Source organism: Felis catus, chromosome E2 (genome assembly GCF_018350175.1).
Source record: "Felis catus isolate Fca126 chromosome E2, F.catus_Fca126_mat1.0, whole genome shotgun sequence".
Classification (NCBI taxonomy): domain Eukaryota; kingdom Metazoa; phylum Chordata; class Mammalia; order Carnivora; family Felidae; genus Felis; species Felis catus.
Window position 1 is genome coordinate 15945746 of NC_058382.1, and position 19751 is coordinate 15965496.

At 38.1% G+C, this 19751-nt stretch overlaps 1 protein-coding gene across 1 annotated transcript in view; it reads right to left on the reverse strand.

Moving 5' to 3' along the window:
* Positions 1 to 2031: 2031 nt before the first annotated feature.
* The window catches only part of LOC102900592 (zinc finger protein 27), a 73282-nt gene continuing 55562 nt past the window's right edge, over positions 2032 to 19751 (reverse strand). The window contains 2 exon segments of the mRNA XM_045047009.1: positions 2032 to 3192; positions 3195 to 4043. Of these exon segments, the coding sequence (XP_044902944.1) occupies positions 2342 to 3192; positions 3195 to 4043 (1700 nt within the window). The 3' untranslated portion in view covers positions 2032 to 2341.

The following is a 19751-nucleotide window of genomic DNA, read 5'->3' on the forward strand; positions in this document are numbered from 1 at the left end:
TTCATGCTCTGTCTCTCTCTGTCTCAAAAATAAATAAATGTTAAAAAAAATTTTTAAAAATAAATTTTTACAGTATAATTACCATAGTGTTTTATTACCTTCAGGTGTACAATATAGTGATTCAACGATTCTATACATTACTCAGTACTCATCATGATCTGTGTACTCTTGGTCCCCTTCACCAGTTTTATCCATCCTCTCCTACTCCCCACAGTGGTAACCATCAGTTTGTTCTCTATAGTTAAGAGTCTGTTTTTTGGTTTGTCTATTTTTTTCTTCATTTGTTTCTTATTTTTTTAAGTTTATTTTGTTTTGAGAGAGAGAGCGTGTGCAAGCTGGGGAGGGGCAGAGAAAGAATACCAAGCAGGCTCTGCGCTGTCAGTGCAGAGTCTGACACGGGGCTTGATCTCATGAGATGGTAACCTGAGCAGAGATCAAGAGTTGAATGCTTAGCCAATTGAGCCACCTAGGTGCCCCTTGTTTTGTTTCTTAAATTTCACATATGAGTGAAATCATATGGTATGTCTTTCTCTGACTTATTTCACTTAGCATTATATCCTGTAGATCCATGTTATTGCAAATGGCAAAATTTTCATTCTTTTTTTATGGCTGAGTAATATTCCACTGTAGATATGCCCACATCATCTTTATCCATTCATCAGTTGAGGGCCACATGGGCCACTTTCATAGTTTGGCTATTGTAAATAATGCTGCAATAAACATGGGGTGCATACATCTTTTCGAATCAGTGTTTTTGTATTCTTTGGGTAAATATCCAGTAGTGAAAATACTGGGTGCTATGTTAATCCTATTTTTAATTTTTTCTGGAAACTCCATACTGTTTTCTTCAGTGGCTACACCAGTTTGCCTTGCCACCACAGTGCCCGAGGTTTCCTTTTTCTCCACATCCTCACCAATATTTGCTATTTCTTTAACTTTTTTTTTTTTTTTTTTTTTTGAGACAGAGAGAGAGCATGAACGGGGGAGGGGCAGAGAGAGAGGGAGACACAGAATCGGAAGCAGGTTCCAGGCTCTGAGCCGTCAGCCCAGAGCCCGACATGGGGCTCGAACTCACGGACCGCGAGATCGTGACCTGGCTGAAGTCGGACGCTTAACCGACTGTGCCACCCAGGCACCCAATATTTGCTATTTCTTGTGTTGCTGACTTTAGCCATCTTGACAGTTGTGACATGGTACCTCATTGTGGTTTTGTTTTGCATTTCCCTGATGATGAGTGATGTTGAGCATCTTTTCATATGTCTGTTGGTCATCTTGTCTTCCTTGGAGAAATGTTTGTTCATGTCTTCTCATTTTTTAATTACATTGTGTGTGTGTGTTCTGCAAATTTTTATATTTTGGGGGTACTAACCCTTTATCGGATATGTCATTTGCAAATATCTTCTCCCATTCAGTAGGTTGCCTTTTAGTTTTTGTTGACTGTTTCCTTTGCTGTGCAAAAGCTTTTTATTAAAAAAAATTTTTTTAATGTTTTTTTATTCCTGAGAGACAGAGCGAAAGAAGGTGAGGGGCAGAGAGAGGGAGACACAGAATCCAAAGCAGGCTCCAGGCTCCAAGATGTCAGCACAGAGCCCGACATGGGGCTTGAACTCACAAACTGTGAGATCATGACCTGAGCCAAAGTTGGACGCTTGACCGACTGAGCCACCCAGGCACCCCAAAAGCTTTTTCTTTTGATGTAATCTCAATAGTTCATTTTTGTTTTTGCTTCCCTTCCCTCAGGGGACCTATCTAGAAAAATGTTGCTACAGATGATGTCAGAGAAATTACTGCCTATGCTGGCTTCTAAAATTTTAATAGTTTCCTATCTCACATTTAGGTCTTGAATCCATTTTGAGTTTATTTTTGTGTATCGTGTAAGAAAGTGGTCCAGTTTCCCCAACATCATTTATTGAAGAGACTGTTTTTTTTTTTCAGTTGCATATTTCTGCCTCCTCTGTTGAAGATTAATTGACCATATAGTCATGGGTTTACTTCTGGGTTCTTTATTCTGTTCCATTGACCTATGTGTCTGTTTTTATGCTAGTACCATACTGCTTTGATTACTACAGCTTTGTAGTATATCTTGAAATCTGGGATCGTGACACCTCCAGTTTTGTTCTTTTTCAAGACTGCTTTGGCTATTCAGGGTTTAATTTGCCATTGTTTAAATAGCCAGATATTCCATTAAAACAGGAGTGACACTGAAATCATAACTATATTATGAATTCTCTCATTTGGTGAAGACATACCTATAAAGACTAACATTCAATAATTTCTCACCACTGTGAACTGGCTGATATTAAAAAAGTTTGGGCCATACCTAAAGGCATTCTCACATTCCTTATGTTCTTAGAGTTTCATTATCTGTATGCATTCCCTGATGTGCTTTAAGGGCTGAACCATATCTGAAGGCTTTTCCGCACTTCTTACACACGTAGGGTTTTTCACCAGTATGAATTCTCCCATGTTGAACAAGGTTTGAAGCACGACTAAAGGTCTTCCCGCATTCCTTACAATCATAGGGTTTCCCACCAGTATGAATTTTCTGATGTTGTGTAAGGTATCCATACATTTTAAAGGATTTCCCACATTCCGTACATTCATAGGGTTTCTTATCAGCATGGATACTCTGATGTGCAGTAAGGTGTGAACTACGTCTAAAGGTTTTCCCACATTCCTTACATCTAAAAGGTTTCTCATCAGTATGAATACTCTGGTGTAGAGTTAGATTTCTATAGAAAGTAAAGGTTTTCCTACATATTTTACACTCATAGGGTTTCACACCAGTATGAATTTTTTGATGTTGATTAAGATACCCATGCAAACTAAAGGTCTTTCCACACTCTTTACATTCATAGGGTTTCTCACCAGTATGAGTTTTCTGATGTTGAACAAGGTTTGAGCCAGTACTATAGGCCTTCCCACATTCTTGACATTCAAAAAGTTTCTTACCAGTATGAATACTCTGATGTCGAATAAGATTTCTATACAAAGTAAAGGCTTTTTTACATTCCTTACATTCAAAGTGTTTCACACCAGTATGAGTTTTCTCATGTTGATGAAGGTATCCATATAAGCTAAAGGCTTTTCCACATTCCTTACATTCATAAGGCTTCTCACCTGTGTGAGTTTTCTGATGTTGAAAAAGTTTTGAGCCAGTAGTATAGGCCTTCCCACACTGCCTACATTCTCGCCAGTGTGAATACACTGATGTCGAGTAAGATTTCTATACAAGGTAAAGGTTTTCTTACATTCCTTACATTCATATGGTTTCCCACCTTTATGAATTCTCTGATGTAGAATAAGGTATGAGGCAGTGGTATAGCCCTTTCCACATTCTTTACATTCATATGGTTTTTTACCAGTATGAACACTCTGGTGTACAGTAAGTTGATGACCTCTTTTAAAGGCCTTTCCACATTTCTCACATACATAAGGTTTCTCATCAGTATGGATTTGCCCATGTTCAACAAGGTTTGAGCGCCTACTAAAAGCCTTCCCACACTCTTGACATTTATAGGGCTTCTCACCAGTATGAATTCTTCGATGAATTCTAAGGTGTCCACCTTGACTAAAGGCCTTCCCACATTCCTGACATTCATAAGGCCTCCCGCCAGTGTGGATTCTCTCATGCTGAATAATGTGTGAGGCATAAATAAAGGCCTTCCCACATTCCCTACATTGATAGGTTTTCTCACCAGTATGAAATCTCTGATGTACAGTAAGTTGATAACCGCTTTTAAAGTTCTTCCTGCATTCTGAACATTGATAGGGTTTCTCGCCAGTATGAAATCTTTGATGTAGGGTAAGTTGATAGCCACTATGAAAGTTCTTCCCACATTCTTTGCATTCATAGGGTCTTTTGCCAATATGAAACCTGTGATGTAGAATAAATTGATAGCCACTACTAAATTTCTTCTGACATTTCTTACATTCATAGAGTTTCTCTCTGTTATATATGCTCTGATGTTGTGTAGAAGATACATCTTTTTCATACGTGGGCATTTCTACATAGCTGATTACCTCACAATGTAAATCCAAATCTGAAAGAAAAGAAGAAACAAAAAAATATTTATATTTCTTATACAGAGAATATGGGACTTCTGTGAAAGAAATATGAACCAACACTTGTAATAAATGAAGCGCTTATTGAATTGTAAAATATGGTTATGAACTTTTTGAAAGGTCAAGAATTCAGAGATGTATGTGAAGTTATATAAGATAGTGAAGTTTCTGAAATTTAGGTGTGGACCACGATCTTTGGCAAGCTTGTCATAAATCTGATATCCTGCCTGTGTCACGGACAACTACATTAGAAGTGAGAGGAAAAAAATACCTTGGATGGCATCTTTATTTTGAATCTATCACTGATTTAAATACAGATCAAAAGTTAAGAATTCATCCTAGGTTTGTCCAGTGATTTCTCTTTACTCTTGGAATACGATCCAAACCCCTTTCTGAGGATAGCAGGACTCCTCCTCCTATATGGCATCATGTCCAAACACCGACCCCTCTGCGCCCTGTCTCCTTCTTTTCAGCATTTAGAATATGGTACAAACTTCCCTATCATTTGATGCTTTCCACAGACGATTTCATCTGACCAGAATCCTTAGACCTGAGCACTTTGTAGGTTGACCCTTCTCATCTTTTAGTCTCAGAATGAATATCCTACCCTTAGAAAGGCTGCACCTGCTAACTCTAAGTATTATATCCATGTCTCCCTTTTTATGCTCTAGCACTTCATTCCTTCCACCATCCCTTTGTTTCCAATTATGATATCATTAATTGCCTTATTTGATTTTTTTTTAAGATACAAAAAATTTTTTAAATGTTTATTTTTGAGAGAGAGAGACAGACTGTGAGCAGGGAAGGGGCAGAGAGAGGGGGGACACAGAATCCGAAGCAGGGTCCAGGCTCTGAGCTGTCAGCACATAGCCTAACGCAGGACTTGAACCCATGAACCGCAAGATCATGACCTGAGCTGAAGTTGGATGCTTAACTGACTGAGCCACCCGGGCGACCCTCCTTATTTGATATTCTAAACAGTTCCCTAAACTTCCCCAGAGCAGACACAATTCTTCCTTTTTCATCACTGAATTACAGGGTTATGATGTATTATAGGTGCTAAATAATTAATTGATCTTGCTTACCTTCAGTGCTGTTATTCCTTCTCCATTCTAAATATACTAAATCTGTGTTGGTTCATCTCCTTTACCACATCCTCTCTTCCTTTTCCTTATTTTCAAGACCAGCCATCCTTCTACTTCCCGGATAAGTATTTTGATATGTTTTCAGTCAATTCACAGATATGTACTCAAATCAAATAAGAAATTCCTTCCATGTGGAGATGCTGGAGAGAATCAAGAAATTATAATATGGAGGAATGTTTTGGGGTACCAGAGCGTCTGGGACTGACTGTTAAAAGGAAATATCAGATATAAGCTGGAAGATGGCAATCGAGATTCAGGAAAAGACTCAGGAGTATCAGTGCACAATGAAGGGGGCATGAGTCAAGGGCAAAGAGTATTCATCTGTGACTCAATTGTGGGATGTGTATAGCAGGTGGAATGATACATACTCTGACCTCAGAAAATAACACTGAAAATAAGAGAAACATCAGAAAACAAAAAGCACTCCATCTAGAAAACTAAAGGCTCTTTACTAATTAAATGCTAGATCAATAAATGTAGTGGACAACCAGCAGAGGCAGAATGGATAACCACACAAACTTTGACTTGGACGTCAAGACTGATGATGACATGCATACATCATGTAAGTGTGAAACGATTTATTACTCGTATAATGAGGCTTCCTAGAAAGAGCAGAGTGGTTCTTAAATACATCTGAAAAGGACTTGAGTGACTGGAAAGAGATTGACTTAGGTTTTCTTTTTTTTTTTTTTTTATGCTGGTTAGGGTGTGGTGCAGGGCTGAGGGTTCCTGGGCAGGGGTTTGCATGGTTTGAACTTTCCATGGGGACCAATGTAGGGAGCTCTCAGGCTTTTTATCAGCTTCCCCAAAAGTGGAGCAGAAGGAGAGGTGGGGCTTGAAAGCTGTCAGCAGTCAAAAATAAAAAAAACCAGAGTCAGTATCTTTATTGTACTAAGGAAATAAACAGTGAAAGTAGAGAAATATAACCAGGCAAAAGATGAAAATACTACATTTCAGAAGGTACAACATCCAGCCCTAATGCCCAGAGAAAAGCTGTCACCTTGACACAAATTAAATAAATAATTTACTAATAAAAGCTTAGAAAAAACATCAAAGTAAGTGAGAGGAAAACAAAAAGAATAAAGATAAAAGACCAGATTTTAATGAGTTTGGAAACAGAAAATCAACATACAAATTCAAAAAGGTATTTCTTGGGGAAAAAAAATCAACATGTGATGGTACACTAGCTAAACTAATTAACAAAAGGGAGAACAAACAAAAAATTAAAATTGTGAAAGGGAAAGACAAACAGGAAAATATTGACCAAAAACTATCCTACAAAGGACAAATATCTGAAACAGGTCAATTTTCATGGAATAGAAAAAAATGTCAAAAAGGCTAGTAGTTGGGGCGCCTAGGTGGCTCAGTTGATTGAGCTTCCAACTCTTGATTTTGACTCAGGTCAAGGGATTGAGCCCTGTGGTGAGCTCTGTGCTGAGTGTGGAGTCTGCTGAAGATGCGCTCTCTCTCTCTCTCTCTCTCTCTCTCTGTTCCTCTCCCTACTCACGTGCACACTCTCTCTAAAAGGAAAAAAAGGCTAGTATAGCAATCAGCACCCTGATCATTTACAGTGTCATCTCTAAATATCCAATATTATGATCAGAGTATCCTTAAAGAAATATTTATTTATTTTTATGAGAAGAGAGAGAGAGTGAGAAAGAGAGAGAGAGAGAGAGAGAGAGAGAGAGAGAGAATCTTAAGCAGACTCCATGCTCAGTGTGGAGCCTGATGTGGGGCTTGATTTCACAATCCTGGGATTATGACCTGAGCTGAAATCAAGAGCCAGACGCTCAACTGACTGAGCCACCCAGGCGCCCCTAGAAATGTTTGATTCCAAGACCAAGGCAGGGAAGATACAAGACAATGCTTACAAATCTTGGGCTAAAAAAGTAAGGAAAGTTTAAAAGATTTATGGCTTTGTTGAAAAACACACGCTTCTGAATATTATGCTGTGTTTGGTCATAATTGTGAAAATTAAAAAAAAAAGCAGGAAAAGTAATCATGTTGGATTAAACATATTAAGTAAATGAAAGATAGATAAAAATATAATGATGGGGTGCCCTGGTGAGCCACCAACTCTTTTTTATTTTAATTTTTTTTCAACGTTTTTTATTTATTTTTGGGACAGAGAGAGACAGAGCATGAACGGGGGAGGGGCAGAGAGAGAGGGAGACACAGAATCGGAAACAGGCTCCAGGCTCCGAGCCATCAGCCCAGAGCCTGACGCGGGGCTCGAACTCACGGACCGCGAGATGGTGACCTGGCCGAAGTCAGACGCTTAACCGACTGCGCCACCCAGGCGCCCCAAGCCACCAACTCTTAATTTCGACTCTGGTCATGACCCCAGGGTTGTAGGAATGAGCCCCGTCTCAGGCTCTACGTGGAGTGTGGCGCCTACTTAAGATTCCCTCTCTCTCCCTTTGCCCTTCCCCTGCTCTCTCTCTCAAATAAAAAAAACATTATTTTTCAGATAACAGAAGCCATTTCCCAGTTATTTTTTCATTAAATAATGTGCAACTAAAAATGAAATATATTCTTTCTTTTTTTTTCAAATATATTTTCCTGTGCATTCCAATCAATTTATATTTCAACATAACCAAATAGCCAAATAGATCATGTCAATAAAAAACTGTAGAAATCATGATAGAATTGAAAGAAACAACTACCTTACAATTCCCAATCGTATTAAGTATACCGTTCTTACAACTATGAAGAGAGTAATCGCTGCAGAACTGATTGCTGTCATAATGCCGAAGCAAGATCAGAGGGACTTCTGTTCAGTTACAAAAGCAAAAAATATAACTGAATGATGAAGGAATCAAGCTGTTAGCTTAATAAAGTTTTAACATTCCAAAACTAACAGTGTAATCCAATACATGTTGTGTCTTTTGATAGAGTACCCATAACCACCTATGATGTACTTGAGCCACAAATGTTTAATGTGAATCCCTCAAGAGAGAAAATAATTTCCAATCTACAAAAATACAAAGGGTAGAGAATAAACAAACTATACCACGGACAATACTGAGATAAGTTCAAAAGATGGCAAATTTTGCAACATAAGTGGCCTTGTCTCTTCAAAGGGTTAGTATTAGAAATAAAGGGAATGTTTTAGATTAAGAGGGATTTCAGTGATATGATAAAGAGACAATGCACAGTCTTGCATTGGGATACTGATTTGAACAAATCAGACTGGGCCAAATGGGGTAATATGAATAGGATTTGGGTTTTGAAGATGCAATAAAATAAAAATGTAATAGAAATATAAAATAGAAAAATCACTGATAAAGAAATCAGGTTATAAAACAGTAAGAATATGATGTCTCTTTAATAAAAAGAGGAACACGTATATGCATGTATGTCTTATATCCACTGTGTTAAAGTGGTAGGAATAAGGTATTTTAATATCTTGAAAACACTTTTGCCTGTCTCTATTTTCTAATTTTCTACAATGCACATGGAGGATTGCTTAATAAGGGTTATTAACTTTGTGTTCATCTATTAACACAGCCTGAAATAAACCAAATATTGACACAATCCAAACTCTGGGTGCGACATTTAATAAACGTGGACCTAGAACTTAATGGCTATAAGCCAAATATTGCAGAATTCAGTTCCTTTTCAGTCACAAATTACTTATAAAAACAGACCATAAACTGCTATAAATCAAGTCTCTACATATTTCAAAGGATCAAAAGCATACAAATTATGTTGTCTGATCACAAGTTATACTAGAAATTAATATTATAAAAAATATATATTATCGACATATATTGGGAAATTAAGAAGTGCTTGTAGTTGATCAATGCACCAAAACAAACTGTGCCCTACGCTACAATAATAGTTATAAACTTTAAAAATCAACGTTTTGGGGCGCCTGGGTGGCGCAGTCGGTTAAGCGTCCGACTTCAGCCAGGTCATGATCTCGCGGTCTGTGAGTTCGAGCCCCGCGTCGGGCTCTGGGCTGATGGCTCAGAGCCTGGAGCCTGTTTCCGATTCTGTGTCTCCCTCTCTCTCTGCCCCTCCCCCGTTCATGCTCTGTCTCTCTCTGTCCCAAAAATAAATAAACGTTGAAAAAAAAATTAAAAAAAAAATCAATGTTTTGACTGAAAATTAAAAGCAAATGGAACTGCACATAAGCACTACCAAGTTAGTAAATTTGTTTCTCATGGGAAAACAATTCTGAAGCCTTGTTCCATGTACACTGGGGGTCAACAAATAAGTAAATGGATGATGGATGGTAGAAGCCACTTTTGTCACTGTTGGAGGAGAAAGTTACAGATAAATGAGACAAGAAGGCTAGAATGCATCCTGAAATACTGGATGGGAGTTGCAGACATCAGTAAGAACTCATGTTTAGCTTAATGTAAATACAGACAGATAGATAATAAAACAATTACAGATACATGTATATATACATGGGTGACTATGCAGACATTTATTACCTAGTTAGGTTGTTTACTTTTTTTTTTTTTTTTTTTTTAAATTTTTGGGACAGAGAGAGACAGAGCATGAACGGGGGAGGGGCAGAGAGAGAGGGAGACACAGAATCGGAAACAGGCTCCAGGCTCTGAGCCATCAGCCCAGAGCCCGATGCGGGGCTCGAACTCGCGGACCGCGAGATCGTGACCTGGCTGAAGTCGGACGCTTAACCGACTGCGCCACCCAGGCACCCCTAGTTAGGTTGTTTAGAGGGCATAGAAGCAATGGCATACCAGCAACAATTAGTATACCTAGTTCTCAGATCTTGGTTTCTAAATACTATCTTCCAGTAAAAGAAACCAGGGCTCTTAAGAGAAATGGCTGATTCTAGGACCAGGGAAGGGGAAAAAAACAAAATGAATCTGAAAACAGTACCAGGAAAGAAATCCTCAAAAAACAAAAGGATGGGGATATTATATGGACACAAGAACCAAACTAAAAGAGCTATCAATGTTCAAAGCAAAAGAAATAACATTTAATTGTAACTCAAAGTCTAAAATAAATATGGATAAGCCCACACTGAAATAAAGGGGGAAGAGACAAATCTTTTTTTTTTAATTTTTAAATGTTTTATTTATTTTTGAGAGAGAGAGAGAGAGAGTGAGCACGCACAAGCGGGGGAGGGGCAGAGAAAGGGAGACACAGAATCCAAAGCAGGCTCCAGGCTCTGAGGTGTCATCACAGAGCCCGATGCGGGCTTGAACCCATGAGCTGTGAGATCATGACCTGAGCTGAAGTTGGACGCTGACTGAGCCACCCAGGTGCCCCAAGAGACGAATCTTTTATACAGAATTCCGGATAAAATATATAGATTTCCTACCCTACAGAAGCTTAATTCCCAATCCAGGCCCCCTGCCCCCTAGGGTAAGCTAGACTTAGTGAGCTGATTCTAAAGAGTAGAGTATAGAAAAGGAAAAATAGTAACTTTGGAGGGGAGAAAGAAGGTTAACATCACCAGTGGATATCATGTACCCCGCACATGATGCAATGAAAAGGACATTTCACTTCTGCTGCAGTCTTTCTAAAAACCCCTATCTCCAGTGTAAGTATGAGAAAAACAACAGACTCAGAATAGGGAATATTCTGCAGGACCTGGTAGAGTCTGTCAAGATAGTCAAATTCCTGAAAGACAAGGAAAGATTAAAAAACTGTCACAAACCAGGAGAGACTGGAAGAGAGACTGGGAGACATGAAAAATAAATGCAATGTGATACCCAGAATGGAAGGATCCTGGAACAGAAAAATGACATTAATGGAAAAAATGGTGAAATACACAAATAGAATCTAGAGTTTAGTTAATATGAAGGTCATTTTCTTAGTTTTGACAAATGTATCTGAATGATGTTGTTAACAATGATAGAAATCAGGAGAGATATATACAGAAGTCTCTCTACTATCTTTGTAACTTTCTATAAATCTAAAATCATTCTAAAATAAAGTTTACTAAAAAAAGATAATTACATACCACCTCTGCGGTAGTCTGGGTAAAAATGTTTAACCTTATTCTAATCATAAGAAGAAAACATCAAACCTAGAAAGCAGATATTCCATGAGAAAACTACACTGGATGCTACAAAATAATCAAACTCAAAGGGGAAACAAAAAAAGGTAGGATGACAGTAAGATACAAAGCCTCACATCCAAATACAGTATATGAGTCTGGAATGGATCCTGGAAACAAATTTTACAAATGGCATTTTTGGAGAAAAGTTCAAAAACTGAAATATGGACTCTATGTTAGATGTAGGGCTGAATTGCTATGATAATAATAGTGTGACTACATAGAAGTCTTTAGTTTTAGGAAATGCATACAGAAGTGTTTGAGAGGTAAAATTTAATGGTAAATGCTACTTACCATCAAGTGAGCCAAGAAGAAAGGTGCATATAGAGAGAGAAAAAGGCAAATGTTAATACCCAAAGTTAAATCTGTGTGAAGGCTAATTAACTAACATATATATGCATACACACACACAAACACACACACACACTTTTTTTTTTTTTTTTTTTTAAGTAGGCTTCACACACAGCATGGAGCTCAACATGGGGCTTGAACTCATGACCTTAAACTCCTGAGATCAAGACCTGAGCTGAGATCAAGAGCTGGATGCTTAACTGACTGAGCCACCCAGGCACCTCAACTACGTATATGTTTTTAATATTCTCATTTGGCTTGATGAATTTTATTTTTTCCACGTTTTTATTTATTTATTTATTTATTTTGGGACAGAGAGAGACAGAGCACGAACGGGGGAGGGGCAGAGAGAGAAGGAGACACAGAATCGGAAGCAGGCTCCAGGCTCCGAGCCATCAGCCCAGAGCCTGACGCGGGGCTCGAACTCACGGACCGCGAGATCGTGACCTGGCTGAAGTCGGACGCTTAACCGACTGTGCCACCCAGGCGCCCCAAGGCTTGATGAATTTTAAAAACAAAAAGCTGGGAGAAAGAAAATAGTAGACCTAAGGTAGTATTTCCTAAACTTTTATACAGAAATTTTGAGCCAAGGGGTTCCTGGGTGGCTCAGTCAGTTAAGCATCTGACTTTGGCTAAGGTCACGATCTTGCGGTTCATGGGTTCGAGCCCAGTGTTGGGCTCTGTGCTGACAGCTTGGAACCTGGACCCTGCTTTGGATTCTGTGTCTCCCTCTCTCTCTCTCTCTCCCTCCCCCTCCCCCACTCACACTCCATCTCTTTCTCAAAAATAATAAACATTAAAAACAAAGAAATTTTAAACCAAATTATAATATCTGCATCCATTCCAATCTAATGTAGTTACAGTAGAAAAAATTTATACAACAGATATGCATACATGTGAGAAAACATGAAAATGAATCACCTAAACATTTATTGCAAGAAGCCAGAAAAAGAGCAACAAAATAAAAACAAATTAGAAAGAAAGATAAAAGTCATCTTACAAAATAGAGCCCACAAAAACCATAGAGGATCCACAATGCCGATATTGTATTTCAAAGCAATGTTACTAATGTGATTCTCTCAAGACTGATAAAGAGGAAGGAGACTGCAGCAATATCCAATGCAGGGATGTGAGCTAAGAGGGACCTCACTTATCGGCCCTCCACACCTCAAATGCAGTAAAATGACATCATGAAAAAAACCCCATTATGTTAATAATGTGGATGAAATGCATAAATCTCTAGAAAGTAACCTCTATAAAATCAACACACAGAAAACTTCAACAATTCTAGCATGGTGTAATCTGAGTTTTATTATTTAAAAAAACTTTTTTTTTTTTAAGTAATCTCTACCCACAGTGTGGGGCTCGAACCCACAACACCAAGATCAGGTGTCACATGCTCTAATAACCAAGCCAGCCCAGTACCCCAATCTGAGTAAGTTTTTTAAAAAAATCTACAATGGTAACTGAAGGCCCAGATGGTTTTTCTGGAATATTTCATCAACCCCACCATGTCAAAAGGGGGGAGAAAGGGTACATTCTCCTAAACACATTCATAAAGCTAACATAATCATTATATCCAATCTTAAAAAGTAAGAATATAGTTTAATCTCATTCATGAAACGTAAAGGAAATATTAAAAATTCAAATCTAACAATATTGAAAAGGGATAATATATCAACACACCATGACTAGAACTGGATTCCAGAATTCAGTCAATAAACAGAATTCAACACAGTAACAGAACAATGGAGAAAAAAAATATCTCATGATTATGTCAATAAATGCATAAAGAATAATTCCTGAGAATAATTTTAGCAATTATGTAAAACAGAACCTCCTCTCTGTGAAAAATATTTATATTAATTTTTAGACATACACCCTTGGGATGTCTGGCTGGTTGAGTCAGAAGAGCATGTGACTCTTGATCTCTGGGTCATGAGTTTAAGCTCCATGTTGAGTGTAGAGATTATATACAAACATATATACACATACACTTAAAAAAAAAGAAAAAAATACCCTTATTTGTGGAACTATCCTTATTCTCAGGAGACGTTTGCTGAATGATTCATGGGTCAAGTCATGATGCCTAAGACATGCCTTCAAATACCTCCATAAATGTAGTGTAGAGAGAAATAAAATAGATATGGCAAAATCTTATCAGTTGGTGATCTATGTAAAAATCATTTTCATGGTTATGCACTTTGAATACTAATTAATTTTACTATTATAGAGCAAGAAAAACCACCTTTACTGGGAGAGTGTCCTGGAGTTTTTAACTTTAATCCTTTTCTTACAGATATCTGGAACTTTTGGTATCTTGCCTTAAAGATACGCTAGGATGTGGATTGTCTAGATATACTACTTTTTCATTCATTTGTCCTTTTTGGAGGACCTATTGGGAGACAAGTCGCAGAAGGCCATGACTGCTTTTAGCTATAGAGCTAATGCTCCATAAAGTGTTCCAGGTCACTGAAAAAGAAGGGAAGCTTCCTAATTCTTTTATAATTTTTATGAAAAAAATATTAATATCTAAACCTGATAAGAGACACTAAAAGAAAATATGGGCCAAAATAAATTCTGAATATCAAGAGAGACCATATATTATACTAACAAAGAAAAATCCAAGCAAACAGGAGCTCAGGGATACTTCCACAACATAAAATACACACACACACACACACACACACACACACACACACACACACACACACACTCTTTCTCTCTCTCTCTCTCTCTCTCTCTCATTTCTAAAGTTAGTATCTTATTAGGTGGGGAAACATGGGATTTCTGCTGAGATCAAGAACAAATCGAGGAAGCTATCTCTGCAACTATTCAAAACTGTACTAAAGAGGTGGCTCAGTCAGTTAAGCATCTGACTTTGGCTCTGGTCATGATCTCATGGTTTGTGGGTTTAAGCCCCGGTTTGGGCTCTGTGCTGACAGTTCTGAGCCTGGAGCCTGCTTCAGATTCTCTGTCTCCCTCTCTCTCTGCCCCTCCCCTGCTCATGCTCTTTCTCTGTCTCTCAAAAATGAATAAACATTAAAAAAAAATTTGTTTAACTGTACTAAAGATATTAACTATTTGATTAGACAAGATAAATCAGAGATAGGAAAAAGAGGTAAAGAACAAATAAAACTATCCCTATTTATAGATGATATAATAGTATACCAGGATATAAAGGGTAAAACTTCTTAAAAATAAGACCAAGGGTACCAATCCAGAAACAAAATTAAGAAAGAAATGCCATTTACAATTATATCAAAAAGAATAAAATATGTAGGAATAGGTTGAACAAAAGAAGCCTGAGATCTATACATTGACAATTTAAAAATACCGTGGAAAGAAATTAAATACCTAAATAAAAGGAGAGACCTCTCAGGTTCATGAAGGACAATACTGCTAAGATTACAATGCTCCACAAATTGATCAACAGATGCAGTGCAATCCATTGCATCAAAATGTCAACTGCTCTTGTCGCTGAAAATGACAATCTGATTATATAGAAATATAGGAGGCTCCAAATAGCCAAAATAATTTTGAAAACAAACAAAAAAGAACAAAATAACAGAAATCAAACTTCCTGATTTCAAAACTTACTACAATGCTACAATAAATCAAGACAGTATGGTGCTGGCATATACAGATATATAGATCAATGGAATAGAATGCAGAGTGCAGAAATAAAATCTCAAATTATGATCAATTCATTACTGAAAAGGGAACCAAAAAAGCTCAGTGGAGTCTTAAGCAACAGTGTTAGGAACAAGTGGATATTCACACACAAAAGAATGAAGTTGGGGGCGCCTGGGTGGCGCAGTCGGTTAAGCGTCCGACTTCAGCCAGGTCACGATCTCGCAGTCCGTGAGTTCGAGCCCCGCGTCAGGCTCTGGGCTGATGGCTCAGAGCCTGGAGCCTGTTTCCGATTCTGTGTCTCCCTCTCTCTCTGCCCCTCCCCCGTTCATGCTCTGTCTCTCTCTGTCCCAAAAATAAATAAACGTTGAAAAAAAAAATAAAATAAAATAAAAAAGAATGAAGTTGGAACCTCACACCGTATAGCACACATGAAAATTAACTCAAAATGGATCAAAGGCCAAATGTCAGAACTAAAACTAATAACTGCTTAGAAAAAAAACACTGCAGTAAATTTTTGAGACTTGGATAACACAATGATTTCCTAAGTATGATACTAAAAGCAAAGCAACAAAAGAAATAATAGAATGGAATATTATTCGGCCACAAAAAAGAATAAAGTATTGATACTTCATATTATGTTGATGAATCTCAAAAATATTATGAAAGAAGACATTCATAAAAGGCTACATATTACATGATTCTATGTATAGAAAAATATTCCTAATAATCCAATATTTAGAGACAGAAAGTAGACTAGTGGTTTATCAGATGCTGGGTATACAGAGTGACTGCTAGTGGGTATCAGGTTTCTTCATGGGGTGATGGGTTATACACTGGTGATGGTTGCACAAAATGTGATTATACAAAAAAACACTGACTTGTTCACTTTAAGGAAGAGCCTTTTTGCCCTTTTTTTGTTTTTTAAATGTTTATTTTTCAGAGAGAAAGAGCACGAAAGCTGGGGAGGGGTAGAGAGAAGGAAACAAGATCTGAAGCAGGCTCAGTGCTGTCAGTGCAGAGCCTGTTGTGGTGGCCCGAACCCACGAACCGGGAGATCATGACCTGAGCCAAAGTCAGACGCTTAACCAACTGGGCCACCCAGGCATCCCTGACTTGTTCATTTTATTTAAGAAAAATTTGGGTGGGGCAGGGGGCACCTGGGTGGCTCAGTCGGTTAAGCAACTGACTTAGGCGCAGGTCATGACCTCATGGTTAGTGAGTTGAAGCCCCGAGTAGGGCTCTGTGGGGACAGCTCGGAGCGTGGAGCTTGCTTCGGATTCTGTGTCTCCCTCTCTCTCTGCCCCTTCCCTGCTCACACACTCTCTCTCTCTTCTCTCTCAAAAATAAATGAATATTTTTTTAAAAATGGGGTGCCTGGGTAGTTCAATTGGATAAGCGTCTGACTTCAGCTCAGGTTATGATCTCATAGTTCGTGGGTTTGAGCCCCGTGTCAGGCTCTGTGCTGATAGCTCAGAGCCTGGATCCTGCTTCTGATTCTATATATCCCTCTTTCTCTCTGTCCCTCTCCCTCTCATACTCTGTCTCTCTCTCTCTCAAAAATAAATATTTAAAACAAATAATAAAAACTTAAAAAAATTTTTTTTACTTGTTCATTTTTAAAGACTGATTTCATGTTACATAAGTTATATAGCAATAAACCTGTTGAAAAAATTGAGAGTCTTTCTACTGGAAAACCATAACTAGGTAAAGTACAAAATGGGAGAGAAAATGTGATTTATAACAGTAAAGAACAAGATTAAACATTGAAGAATAAAATTAATAAAAATATGTAAAACCTATTTCAGAAAAATTATAAACACTCCTGAAAGACACAGAAGTAGCCTCAAACAAATGGAGAAACAACCCCTCTTCTTGGATTGGAAGACATTATAAAGATCTCAGTTCCTCATAAATTAATTTGTAAATTTAGTGCAATGCAAATAAAATACCAACAAGCTTTTCATGGAGTTAGAAAAGTTAATAATCAAGTTTACATGGAAAAACAAACATTCAAAAATAGGCAGAAAAACACTGAAAATCTAAAAGGGAGGACTAGCTCTAACAAACATTAAAATGTGCTACAATGTACCCATAATAAAAGCAATGCAGTATTGGTACATGCAAACACAAATAAAACAGTAGACCAGAATAGAAAGCTCAGAAAACAACCCAAGAATATATGGAAATTTATTATTTGATAAAGGTGGCATTTCAAATGAAGGGAACAAAGATAGATGTTTAAATAAATGGTGTTGGGACAACTGGGGTAGCCATACGGAAAAAGATTTCATTAGACCCATACTTACTTTCTTTATTTATGTTTCTTACTTATTTTTTAAGTTTATTTTTGAGAGAGAGAGAGACCATGCACGCAGTAGGAGGAGAGGGAGAGGGAGAGGGAGAGGGAAAGAATCCCAAGCAGGCTCTGCACTGTTAGCAGACAGCCTGACTCAGGGCCAGAACTCATGAACCGTGAGATCATGACCTGAGCCAAAACCAAGAGTCAGATGCTTAACTGACTGAGCCAGCCAGGTGCCCCAGGACCTTATTTTATACACAAGAATAATTTCCAAATGGTTTACAGATTTACATGTAAAAAATAAAACCATACAAGTAATGGAAGAAAATATGTATATTTATCCTTAACCTTGAGATAGTTTCTAACCACGACACAAAATTCGGAGATAATAAGACTGACTGATGAATTTGACTATATTAAAAAATAAATAAACTCCCATAATCAAAATAAAAAAAACAATTGAGAAACTGGGAGAAAATATTTGCAACATATACTTCAGACAAAGGGCTAATACTCTTAATATATAAAATCACTCTCGGGGGCGCCTGACTGGCTCAGTCGGAAGAGCATGCAACTCTTGATCTCAGGGTTGTAACTTTAAGCCACATGCTAGGTGAAGAGATTACGTAAAAATAAAATCTTCAAGAGCACCTGTGTGGCTTAGTCAGTTAAACATTCGACTCTTGATCTCAGATCAGGTCATGATCTCAGTTCAAGCCCTGTGTTGAGTTCCATGCTGGGCCTGGAGCCTACTTAAAAAATAAAGGGGTGTCTGGGTGGCTCAGTTGGTTAAGCGTCTGACTCTTGATTTCAGCTCAGGTCATGATCCCATGATTTGTGAGAGTGAGCCCAGAGTTGGGTGGGGCCTGCTTGGGATTCTCTCTCTCTCTCTCTCTCTCTCTCTCTCTCTCTCTCTCTCTCTCTCTCCCTCCCTCCCTCCCTCCCTCCCTCCCTCCCTCCCTCTTTCTCTGCCCCTCACACACTTGGTCTAGCTCTCTCAAAATAAATAAACTTTAAAAAACAAAGAAAATGGGGGAGAGACACAAACCCAACAACTCATGAAATAGACAGAAATCGCTCTTAAACATATGAAAAAATGTTTCACTGACTCATAAAGAAAATGCAAATTGAAACGAGATACCATTTTTTCCCTGTTGGGTTTGTAAAAAGTTAAAAGTATGACAATATATTCTGTTGTTGAGTTTTTATTCAGAGTATTTTTTTATGATCTGAACAATAGGTATGTTTACTGTTGTTAAGATACTCTCATACACGGCTGGTGGAAACACAAACTAGTAAAACCCGACTGGGGGGTGATTTTGGCAATATCATACAAAAACACATATGCATCGGGCACCTGACTGCCTCAGTCAGTAGAGCATGCAACTCTTGAGCTCAGGATCATGAGTTTAAGCCCCACATGGGACGTGGAGCCTACTTAAAATAAAGATTAAAAAAAAAAAAACCACACACACAAAACACATAAGCAAGTACCTTTGGAACCAGAAACCACACTTCTAGGAATCAACCTGGAAGCTAAACTTCCAATGATACTACAAAAATACATACGGGCCAGACTATTTGCTTTTGTGTTGTTTATAACCACGACACATTGAAAACAACCTAAAAGCCTAAACAGAAGAAAGTCACTGAATAAACAATGGCACATCCACATATAGGAGTACTAAGCAGTCACAGAGCAATGAGGAAGCTCTCTATCTGCTGTAAGAAGTAATTTCCAGGATAAATTATTAAGGGAAAACAGCAAGGAGTAATTGAGAATCTAAGATATGCTAAGGTTCAATGTAAGAATGGGACCTCATAAAAGTATCTATGTAAACGAAATCAGGAAGAATAAACCAGAAACTGATGGGATCACTTACTTTGAAGGAGTGGGAATAGGGTAGAAAAAATGAGACCAGGGTATCAAAATTGAAGGGGGGGGGTGGTGCCTGGGTGGTTCAGTTGGTTGAGCATACGACTTTGGTTCAGGTCATGATCTCGTGGTTTGTGGGTCCCAGCCCTGCATCAGGCTCTGCATTGGCAGTGTGAAACCTGCTTGGGATTCTCTCTCTCTTTCTCTTTCTCTCTGGCCCTCCCCCACTTGCACGTGCTCTCTCTCTCCCAAAATGAATAAATAAAAACAAAACAAAACAAAATTGAAAGGGCAAAAACACTTCATGAGAATTCTTTTTTTTTTTTTAATTTTTTA